The 12,500-nt window shown below is 49.9% G+C and overlaps 1 protein-coding gene across 1 annotated transcript in view; it reads right to left on the bottom strand.

Moving 5' to 3' along the window:
- The window catches only part of gapvd1 (GTPase activating protein and VPS9 domains 1), a 67,474-nt gene that overhangs the window by 14,414 nt on the left and 40,560 nt on the right, over positions 1–12,500 (bottom strand). The window contains 7 exon segments of the mRNA XM_048243087.1: positions 2,004–2,091; positions 5,158–5,222; positions 5,225–5,384; positions 5,386–5,498; positions 8,098–8,157; positions 8,631–8,750; positions 9,027–9,161. Of these exon segments, the coding sequence (XP_048099044.1) occupies positions 2,004–2,091; positions 5,158–5,222; positions 5,225–5,384; positions 5,386–5,498; positions 8,098–8,157; positions 8,631–8,750; positions 9,027–9,161 (741 nt within the window).

Raw genomic sequence — 12,500 nt, 5'->3', positions numbered from 1 at the left:
CACACACAAACACACAACACACACACACACAAAACACACACACACACACACACACACACACACACACACACACACACACACACACACACACAACACAAACAACACAAACAACACAAACAACACACACACACACAGCAGTGAAGCTGAAAGGTGGTGTTGAGAATGTAAGGGTTCTGCCGACTGCTTCAGGTAAGGCTTACAGGGAAGCTACACCAGGCGCGTAACTCAAGCATTCCGTTTCGTTGCTTCTGCTGCAACAATTAGCTTCCACTGTAATCAATGGAAGTAGCTACACAGACGTTAGGTACGAAAAAAATAGACCAGTCTTTTAAAACTGATTTTTAGCATCGCGAACGGAACGCTTCAGTTACGTGCCTGGTGTAACGTCCCTGTTACAGAGCCCAGAGTGGACGAAGTCAGCGCTACTCGGGTCCTTTATCATCACCAAATCGCCAAATAAATACAGCTAAAGATGAGCACTCTCATTGGACCTTATAGCGCCTATATATATAGGACCTTACATATAAAGTTTTACGGAATGCCCGTTGATCTTCTCTCGTTAATGACTGAATGAATAAATGAGTGAATGAATGAATACTGTCCAGTTGGGGAGCCTTGTCTCGGCCATCTGCTGCTCCAAATGCACAGACACACATGGCCCAACTGACCCAGACAGACTGGGGGGATAAAACCGCCTGTGCTGCAGGATCACAAAGAACCTGAAACCACCCTGTGTGCATAAGTGTGCCGTTCCTCGTCAGATAGATAGATAGATAGATAGATAGATAGATTCTTGAATTTCCCCTTGGGGATCAATAAAGTATCTATCTACTACTAGCACATGTGAGCTTGTGCTGGGACAGGTTCTCTCAAGAGCACATCTACCTGGCTTAATGAATATGTGTGCGTGTTCTTCACTAGGCTCCCCGTTAGAACAGGCTAGAACACCGCGTGCATGCTCCGCAGCGCCCTGGTGATCGGCGATGAGGCATTGAGTGGCGTGGCGCCACCTCGCAGCGTGATGGATCGTCTCCGCAGCGGCTGACGTGAAGATCCCACTACTTCATCTATCCCACCATTCCCAGCACACGACATGTTTATCTATTCCACGGCCATTATCTCGCTGATAAGAGCTATGGGCCGACAGTGGGTGACTGCAGATCCTATTCATCTTAAGTGATTATTTATGTTGATTAGCGCAGGATTTGAGCCTGCAGACTGTCTGAGTGCATCCCCGGATGACGAATAGGGCCTCTGGTATTAGAAATGATCTGTCTAGGAAGATATCCATGAAAAAAGACGCAAGACGCATCTGTCGCGGTACTACCAGGAAAGGAAGTTTCCTATTCTGACACCCTTGACAAGATCAGCTGGACTTCAGAACATGAAATTAAACACTGGGCAATTAGTCATTAAGGTTTTGGGGGGGTTATTTTTCCCTTAAAGGGAAGTTTCTTTTTTTTTTTTTTAAGCATGAGATGACAAATCCATGCAGCAACACCAGAATACACACCTGAAGAGTGGCAGCTCTAAGTGTGTGTTACTGTGTGAGCATCATGAGAGATAACTCAGTCCACCGTCAGCTCTAGGGTGTGTGTGTTACTGTGTGAGCATCATGAGAGATAACTCAGTCCCACCCATCTCCCGTTATGCCCCTCCCAGTAATGGCCACACTAGGAGCAGAGGAGTGGGCACAGGGTACGCTGGCATGGGGCACAGGGCACGCTGGCATGGGGCACAGAACGCTGGCTGAAACACAAGTGCGCTGGCATGGGGCTGGGGCACACTGGCATGGGGCACAGGGCACGCTGGCATGGGGCACAGGGCATGTTGGCATGGGGCACAGGAGCCACAGCTAACTTTAGAGCACAGGAGTGCAGCTGGCATGGGGCTGGGGGCAGCGTTGACACGGAGCCTGGGGCGGCGTTAGCCTGAACACAGGGCCGCGTTAGCACAGGCTTACAAGGTACACTGGCACAGACAGCAGGCACAGGGCAGCTCACCTTTGGGAATGGCAGGAACGAAGCGCTTCTTCCACCAGGGCCGGTTCCGATCCGACTTCTCATCGTCACTGTCCTTCCTGTCCTCAACCTGTAGGCAGATGCAGGCACACACACACACACACAGACAGGCACAGACAGGCACACACGCGCACACACACACACACACACACACACACACACACACACACACACACACACAGACATACATAGAGACAGTGGTCATGTCTTCCAGGTCCAAATGGAGCGTGTGTGAGTGTAAACGAGAGAATATAAGACTGTACGTGTATGTGTGTGTGTGTAGTGTGTGTGTATAGTGTGTGTGCAGTGTGTGTGCATGTGTGCAGTGTGTGTGTGTGTTTGTGTGGTGTGTTTGTGTGTGTGTGCAGTGTGTGTGTGTGTGAGTGTGTATATATGTGTAAGGCTTTCCTGTCCTTGTGTGTGTGTGTACACCGTGTTCCGCGATGTGTGTGTGTGCACATGTCAAGTATACTTTGCTGAGCTGCAGGGATAATTCAGCAAGCTATATGGACAGGATGAGCCATCTCTGCCTGGGATGGAGGTCTAATGCATACCACACACCCTGTGGGCGGGGCTAGGTGTGAGAAGGGTGGGGGCGTTGCCTGGGATCTCACTCTCCGGCACAATCCCAATAGAGGCACTCACGAGGGAGAGAGACAGAGCACACAAGGTTGACCACACACACACACAAACCACACAACACACACACACAAAACACACACACACACACACACACACACACACACACACACACACACACACAACTTCGACAACACAAACAACACAAACAACACACACACACACAGCAGTGAGCTAGAAAGGTGGTGTGAGAATGTAAGGAGTTCTGCCGACTGCTTCCAGGTAAGGCTTACAGGAAGCTACACCAGGCGCGTAACTCAAGCATTCCGTTTAGTTGCTTCTGCTGCAACAATTAGCTTCCACTGTAATCAATAGAGTAGCTACACACAGGCGTTAGAGTGCAGAAAAAAAAAATGAACCAGTCTTTTAAAACTGATTTTAGCATGTCCTTGACAGGCAACTTCGATTCACGATGCCTGGTTAATAACGTCCCTGTTACAGAGCCCAGAGTGAACAGTCAGCGCTACTGGATCGCTATCATCATAAATCGCCAAATAAATACAGCTAAAATGAGCCTCTCATTGGACCTTATAGCGCCTATATATATAGGACTCATATATAAAGTTTTACCGGAATGCCCGCTGATCTTCTTCTCGTTAATGATCAATGAATAAATGAGTGAATGAATGAATACTGTCAGTTAGGGCCTTGTCTCGGCCATCTGCTGCTCAAATGCACACAGACACACATATTTAACTGACCCAGACGAACTGAGGGGATAAAACCGCCTGTGCTGCAGGATCACAAAGAACCTGAAACCACCCTGTGTGCATAAGTGTGCCGTTCCTCGTCAGATAGATAGATAGATAGATAGATAGATAGATTCTTGAATTTCCCCTTGGGGATCAATAAAGTATCTATACTACTAACACATATGAGCAATATGGACAGGTCTCTCAAACACATCTACCTGGCTTAATGAATATGCGTGTTACTAAATATTAGAACAGAAAGCTAGAACACCCATGCATGCTCACGCCTGGCTGGCGATGAGACGTGGCGTGGCGTGACGCCACCTCACGCGTGATGGATCGTCTCCGCACGCGACGGCATTGAGATCCACTCCTTCATCTATCCCACCATTCCAACTGCGACATGTTTATCTATTCCACTGACCCATTATCTCGCTGATAAGAGCTATGGGCCGACAGTGGGTGACTGCAGATCCTATTCGGCATCTTAAGTGATTATTTATGTTGATTAGCGCAGGATTTGAGCCTGCAGACTGTCTGAGTGCATCCCCGGATGACGAATGAGGCCTCTGGTATTAAGAAATGATCTGTCTAGGAAGATATCCATAAAGTGCCAGACACGCACGCATCTGTCGCAGTACCCGAGAAGGAAGTTTCCTATTCTGACACCACTTGACAAGGTCTTCAGACTTCCAGAACATGAAATTAAACACCAGGCAATTAGTCATTAAGGTTTTTTGGGGGGTTATTTTCCCTTAAAGGGAAGTTTCTTTTTTTTTTTTTTTTTTAAACGCAGATGACAAATCCATGCAGCAACACCAGGAGCCACACACACCTGATGGCAGCTCTAAGTGTGTGTTACTGTGTGAGCATCATGAGAGATAACTCAGTCCCACCGTCAGCTCTAAGTGTGTGTTACTGTGTGAGCATCATGAGAGATAACTCAGTCCCACCCATCTCCCGTTATGCCCCTCCCAGTAATGGCCACACTAGAGACAGAGGAACAGGCACAGAGTGCAGCATGGGACTGGGTGCGCTGGCATGGGGCTGAGACACTTTGGCTGGCACAGAGCACAGGGTACGCTGGCATGGGGCACAGGGCACACTGGCATGGGGCACAGGGCACGCTGGCATGGGGCACAGGGCATGTTGGCATGGGGCACAGGAGCCACAGCTAACTTTAGAGCACAGGAGTGCAGCTGGCATGGGGCTGGGGGCAGCGTTGACACGGAGCCTGGGGCGGCGTTAGCCTGAACACAGGGCCGCGTTAGCACAGGCTTACAAGGTACACTGGCACAGACAGCAGGCACAGGGCAGCTCACCTTTGGGAATGGCAGGAGCAGGCGCTTCTTCACCAGGGCGGTTCGGTGCGACTTCTCATCGTCTCTGTCCTTCCTGTCCTCAACCGCAAGGCAGATGCAGGCACACACACACACAGACAGGCACAGACAGGCACACTTGCGCACACACACACACACACACACACACACACACACACACACAGACATACATAGAGACAGTGGTCATGTCTTGAGTCCAAATGGGCGTGTGAGTGCTTGAGAATAAAGACTATGCGTGTATGTGTGTGTGTGATGTAATAATATAGTGTGTTAATGCAGTGTGTGCATGTGTGCAGTGTGTGTGTGTGTTTGTGTGGTGTGTTTGTGTGTGTGTGCAGTGTGTGTGTGTGCAGTGTGTGTGTGTAGTGTGTGTGTGTGCAGTGTGTGTGTGTGGTGTGTTTGTGCGTGTAGTGTGTGTGTGTAGTGTGTGGTGTGTGTGTAGTGTGTGTGTGTGTGTGTCCTCACCTCGCCCTTGAGGGAGTCCCTGCTGGGCGTGAAATTGGCCAGCGTGCGTGGCGTGGAGTGTCGAGCTCATGATCCTCGGCGATGGTCGTGATTGAGGCAGGAGCTGTGGTGGGCCGTGACGGCGCCCTGATGTCGGAGCTGCGGCTGCGCACCAGGCGCTCCGGGTACGAGTGGCGCTGCTTGCTGCCATGCTCCAGCTCCTGCGCCAGCCCGTGGTGGGGGCGGACAGAGCAGCGGGGGGCTCGGGCGCCATGGCACCCTTCTCGGGATCGAGAGGTCCGGAGGGTGGAGCTGACTTCGCATGTAGTGGACAGGGCGCCTGATGGTGCCTGTGGACGAGCCTGAGAGGGGGAAGAGAGGTGGGGAGGAGAGGAAGAGGAGAGGAGATGAGGGGAGAGGAGGAGAGGAGGAGGGGAGAGGAGGAGAGGAGGAGGGGAGAGGAGGGAGGAGGGGAGAGGAGGAGGGGAGGGATGGAGAGGAGGAGGGAGGAGAGGGGAGGGGGGGAGAGGAGGAGGGGGAGAGGAGGGATGGAGAGGAGGAGAGGAAAAGAGCAGAGAGGAGGGGGAGAGGAGGGGAGAGGAGGAGGGGAGGGATGGAGAGGAGGAGGGAGGAGGAGGAGAGGAGGAGGGGAGAGGAGGAGGGGAGGGATGGAGAGGAGGAGAGGAAAAGAGCAGAGGAGGGGAGAGGAGGAGGGGAGAGGAGGAGGGGAGGGATGGAGAGGAGGAGGGGAGAGGAGGAGGGGAGGGGTGGAGAGGAGGAGAGGAAAAGAGCAGAGGAGGGGGGAGGAGGGGAGAGGAGGAGGGGAGGGATGGAGAGGAGGAGAGGAAAAGAGCAGAGGAGGGGAGAGGAGGAGGGGAGGGAGGAGGGGAGGGATGGAGAGGAGGAGAGGAAAAGAGCAGAGGAGGGAGAGGAGGAGGGGAGGGATGGAGAGGAGGAGGGGAGGGATGGGGAGGAGGGGAGGAGGGAAGAGAGGAGAGGAGGAGGGAAGAGGGGACAGGAGTGGAGGACAGAAAAGACAGGCGGACAGGAGAAGGAAAAGAGGTGAGAGGGCAGGAGGGGGCAGGTGAGGGCAGGAGGGGGCAGGAAGAGTTAAAGGGGGAAATGAAAGAAAAGAAAAAAGAAAAGAAAGAAGTGAAAAGAGAAAAAAGGAAGACAAAAGGAAGGACAGATGAAGAAGAAAGAGAGAGAGAGAAAAGGACAGGAGAGGAAAGAGGACAAAGCAGGTGAAGAGTCTGTTTATTGGGGTGTTTGACCGTCAAGTATTGCATGATCCTGATTAATGTTACAAACTAGAAACACAAACACACACTCACTCCACACACACACAAACACTTGCACTTTGAGTGGTGAAAGATAAACTTGTGAGACATCTGCTGCAAACACACACACACACAGAGACAAACAAATACACACACACACACAGGTTTGAGTGCACTCATATTAGGTTGGAGAGAGACATCTGCTGAAAATAAACACTGACACACACACAGGCAGGTGACAGGACAGAGAATGTGTGTGAATGTGTGTGTGTGTGTGTGTGTGTGTGTGTGTGTGTGTGCGTGTGCTTGAGAGAGCTGTCAGAGAGAGACAGACCCCAGGTGAAAGCAGGCCACCTGTTCCAAGGGTACGGCTGCTCTGCGGTGCCCGCTCTGATGCCAGGCTGTGCCACCCACCCGCACACAAGGCCAGGGGACAGTGCCAACCCACCTGGGGAGAGGTCTAGCAACCTGTCAGCCTGCTCACCTCAACACACACTCACAAGGAGACAGACACACACACACACACATACATATATGGATACACGCGCGCACACACATATATATGGATACACCACCACATACACACACATATATATACACATATGGATACACCCACACACACACACACATATAGACACACGCACACACACATATATGGATTTGGATACATACACACACACACACACACACATATATATATGGATACACGCGCATACACACATATGGATACACACACAGTTGCCCACACACAAAGAAAGAAGACAAAGACATTTCTGCCACCTTGAAAGCAAACACAAATGCACACACACACACACCCGCAGTTAGCACACTCGTGTATGGAGGTGTGCACATATGTGTGTTTGTGGATACGTGTGCATGTGTGTGTTTGTGGATACATGTGCATGTGTGTGTTTGTAGGGGGTGCTTGTAGACACTTGTTTTTGTGGGTACTTTGGTGGGGGTATGTGTGTGTGCGCGCAGGTTTCAGGTGTGCACGGCAGCTGGGGGGCACGCAGGCTTGTGAGTGTGTTTTTTGGGGGGGGGGGGCATGTGTGTTTGTGTGTGTTGGGAGGGGCATGTGTGTGTGTTGGGGGGTGGGGCATGTGTGTTTGTGTGTGTTGAGAGGGGCATGTGTGTGCAAGGGGGGCATGTGTGTTTGTGCGGCAGGATGGGGGGGACATGGTTTTGGGACAGAAGAGGAAATGAAGTCTTTTCCACAGGGCTTCTTACGTCTGATGGTGTTACTAATATTTCTGTCCAGTAATTGGGTAATTGGATGGGAGGCTTGTGTGTGTGTGTGTGTGTGTGTTGCTTGCTCCATTTATCCGTGCTCAAGCTGTTTGGAGAGCCCCTGGCCATTAGGTGACTGTTAATGATCCTCATTTCCTTTCGCCTACCCATCCTTACACACACACACACACACACACACACACACACACACACACACACACACACACACACACACACACAAAATGGGTGGACAGAGCCATCCTTGCACAGCACCCAGAGCCCCTGAATTACCTTCACCGGAGGAGAGCGGATCACACACACACACACACACAGAATTACCTTCACCGGAGGAGAGCGGATCTCACACATACACACACACACACACACACACACAGAATTACCTTCACCGGAGGAGAGCGGATCTCACACACACACACACACACAGAATTACCTTCACCGGAGGAGAGTGGATCAAACATGGCCAGTAAGGAGTCATGTGGTGCAGAAGCTCCTGTGGGACAGGAAACGACAGAGCAACAAGAAGAAGAGGGGGAGGTAGAGAGAGAGGGAGAGAGAAGGGGGGAGATAGAGAGAGAGAGAAGGGAGGGAGAAAACGAGAGAGGAAGGAGGGAGGGAGGGAGAGAGTATATAGATATATAGGGGGAGACAGAGAGATAAGAGGGATATATATATGGGAGATAGAGAGAGAGAGAAGGGGGGAGATAGAGAGAGAGATAAGGGGGGAGATAGAGAGAGAGGAAGGAGGGGGAGATAGAGAGAGAAGAGATAGAGAGCGAGAGAGAGAAAGAGAGAAAGAGGAATATAGAAAGGGGAGTGATGGATGGAGGGAGAGAGAGGGAGGAGAGAGGGCAGAATGTGGAATAGAGCAACACCATTAGCACCATCACCGAGAGAAGTACACCTCACCAACACCATCATGCTGTGTGTGTGTGTGTGTGTGTGTGTGTGTGGGTGTGTACTCACCGTGTGCGGACTCCTCTCCATCAGGACTGGTCACTGAGTCTTTCCCACCAAAGTCTGAGCTGCACTCTGAGCGGAGATCCTCTATTTTGTTGGGGATATCCTCTGATGTGGCACTGATACCTAACACACACACACACACACACACACACACAGTGAAATACAAAAAAGACCATTTTTGCAAGTGGGAGCATGTGTATGTACAATGGGAATGGGTCTGTGTGTGTGTGTGTTTGTGTATAGGTCTGTGTGTGTGTATAGGTCTGTGTGTGTGTGTGTGTGTGTATGGGTCTGTGTGTGTGTGTATGGGTGTGTGTGTGGGGTGTGTGTGTGTGTGTGTGTGTGTGTATGGTGTGTGTGTGTGTGTGGGGGTGTGTGTGTGTGTGTGTGTGTGCGTACCTGAAACCACGCTGAGTCCTGGTGTGCTGGGTCGTGAGCTGACCTCTCGGACCTCGGTGTCGTCAGAAGTGCTGCCCACCCCTGAGCAGCTCTCTAGTTCCTGCAGACGCTCCTCCTGCTTCAGGTCTGCTGCTTCTACACAAACACACACACACACACACACATACACACCACCACAACACACACATGCATACACACACACACACACAAGCGCAAATAACATTAGTACATTGTGCCCCACAGTCTGATCAGTTACCATAACCAGGTAGTTACCATAGTTACCATAACCAGGGCATTCAATATAGACCCGCTGCTTCCATACGAACACACACACACACACACACACACACACACACACCCTTAATACATTGTGCCTCACATTCAGGTCAGAAGTCAATACATAGAGTAGGTGCTAGAAGACAAAAGTGCCAACAACCGCTTTAAAAGCTAATTAAATCCATATATAATAGTGCCACAGCACGAGTATTGTTTTATACGTCTCTGGGCTCACTGCATCTCCCACATATGACCTTACGAAGGAGTATGCGCTTGGCATAGGGAGCATGACCTTGCATAAGGGAGCATAATGCCTCACAGCATAGGAGCATGATTTACCCTGGCATAAGGAGCTTATGACCTTGGCATAGGAAGCATACGACCTTGGCATAAGGAGCTTATGACCTTGGCATAGGGAGCATAAGACCTTGGCATAAGGAGCTTATGACCTTGGCATAAGGAGCATATGACCTTGGCATAGGGAGCATACGACCTTGGCATAAGGAGCTAAGTGCACAGTTTATTTCCTGATGGCCTGGTGCTGATCACACATTCAGTGCAGGTACAAGAGCACTTCCAGTGAGTGCTGGCGAGCTCGGCCACACCAACGCCACGGACGCTGACGCCTTTGGCAGCACTCCTGAATGCCTCTTCTTCACCACTGCCATTACAATCTCCCTACACCCACAACCCACACACACACCTCCCTTTCTCACTCACACAAAGACATCTCTCTCTCTCTCTCCCCCTTCTCACACACACACACACACCTCTCTCTCACATACACACATCTCTCTCACACACACACCACTCTCTCTTAGGGCCGAAACACACCAAGCCGATTATCGGCCGTCGGTCAGTCGGGCGAGGTCGGGGACTTGAGTCGGTTTGGTGTGTCCCGTGCCGTCGTCAGTCGGTGGAGCTGTCGGTGTTCATTTTGGCCGATGGACATGTTTTAATCGGGCCAGGGGCAGTCGGCCTCACTGACCAATCTGATTGGTGGAGTGAGAGCCCTTGACTACACAGTATCTCAGATTAGTATGACCATCAGCCCTACATTCAGCGATGCAAGTTATGAACCCATTTTGATAAACTATCCTAACATATTTTTGCCAGAACTAGTAGACTACCACACTGAACATATGTATGCTATTTCAGGTTAGTTTGCAACAACATACAAGTTTAACCAAAGTCCTTAGTTGCTACCTAGCTAGCGATAGTCAATAGCAGTTTCCATTCACTTTCCGTTTACTGTGCTAAAGTTAGCTAGCTCAGTTAACAGGCAAAAATAAATTATTTATTCTGTGTCCGAAAGAGTGTTTTATTTGAATCACACACAAGCAATTACGATAAAATAGTACACAATATATATTTATATTTTCTTATTGCTTAATCAGAGAAGTCCGAAACTACATGTAGTGCCAATTCATTCCATTGGCAAAACATTTGATTAATCTTGGTAACTAGACAACTTTGGTTTGAACTTTAGTCACCTCGCCGTTATGGAAATCTTAATGCGAGAACATCAACATACGCCATGCGTTGGCGCTGTTTCCAGTGTGTTCCGAAGAATTTTTTTTGACCCGACCAGGAGACGGGAGCCGACTGATCAGTCTGACTACTTTTCTGCCGACAATCGGTGTGTCCCGCCCCACACACAATAACTCACACCCAGCAAGTTGTTAGTTTACAGCTTTTCTGAACTAGTTCAAGTTCAGTTCACATGCTCAAAGTGAACAGTTCACGCTCAAAGTTCACAATTTTAATTGAACTAGTTCAAAGTTCAGTTCATTTTACTTTTTTCGTGAGATATTTTAAAAATACTTTTTTCACAATAATTAGCCAGAAATCACTATACGCTCTTTTGAAGCTGCTCATTAGACATTTGCTCATGACACTGCAATTGTGGGTTTCTTACCAGGTGATGAAACTTGCAGCAGTACAGACAAGGTAGACCAGTTCTATACTTAGTGCAATGAAATCCAGCCCTCCCGCTGCCCCTCGCTTGCTGGACTGCTACGCGGAAGCGTTGCTATGCTCATTCTTCCGCTTCTGCTGCACCATCACGGGTAATCGCCAGCGGAAGCCAGCATGTTATTCAACTATTCTCAGTCGACACCACGCTGTCTGCAATGCATTGGCGACACAATGTCAAAACCATTTCTGTCTGGTGGATACATGAGATTTGCCGCACCAGCTTGGTGAATACAGGAGGAGTGAACTTTTCTCTCGCTATGCTTCAAAAAGAGAAAAAAGATGTCACTCAGTTTTCAACAAATTCCAACGTTCATTTACAGTGATGTCTTCGCTGTTCATGACACATAATGTGGGCTAATTCACGCTCAAAGTTCTCTTATTAAAAATGTTTGCGCCCAGTTCAACGTTCACGAAAAAATGAGCGTGTTCAATGAACGTGTTCTTTTGAACTCGTTCACGCACAACACTGCTCACACCAGTCTCTCTCTCTCTCTCTCTCTCACACACACACACCTCAATACCAGTGGCTTTCCATTAGGCAGCAAATTAAAACTGGCGGGTTGTTTGTCAATGTGACAAATTTACACCAACACGACGCAGCCCACTATAAAGAACACAATCTGGGTAATGGACCCACTTTCATAAGGGCCTGGCAGCTACAAACACAACATCAATGAAAGCAATGCAATTAGAGAGGGAGAGGAGAGGAGGAGACCACACAGAGGAGAACAGAGGAGAGGAGAGAGAGAGAGGAGAGGAGGAGACCACACAGAGGAGAACAGAGGAGGAGAGGAGAGGAGAGGAGAGGGGAGGAGACCACACAGAGGAGAACAGAGGAGAGGAGAGGAGAGGAGAGGAGAGGAGTGGAGGAGAGAAGAGAAGAGAAGAGGAGAGGAGAGGGGAGGAGACCACACAGAGGAGAACAGAGGAGAGGAGAGGAAAGGAGTGGAGGAGAGAAGAGAAGAGAAGAGGAGAGGAGAGGGGAGGAGACCACACAGAGGAGAACAGAGGAGAGGAGAGGAGAGGAGGAGATGAGACCACACAGAGGAGAACAGAGGAGAGGAGAGGAGTGGAGAGGAGGAGATGAGACCACACAGAGGAGAGGAGAGGAGAGAGACCACACACACACAATGAACACTCATGTCAGACACAGATTAACATTAGAAAGATGCAGAGCAGTGATTCCACTTCATATATATCCTGAGCAAACTGTACAAGCAT

This window comes from Alosa alosa, chromosome 5 (genome assembly GCF_017589495.1).
Source record: "Alosa alosa isolate M-15738 ecotype Scorff River chromosome 5, AALO_Geno_1.1, whole genome shotgun sequence".
Lineage (NCBI taxonomy): Eukaryota > Metazoa > Chordata > Actinopteri > Clupeiformes > Clupeidae > Alosa > Alosa alosa.
The sequence above is the reverse complement of the archived record's forward strand: the minus strand, read 5'-3'. Positions and strand labels throughout refer to the sequence as shown.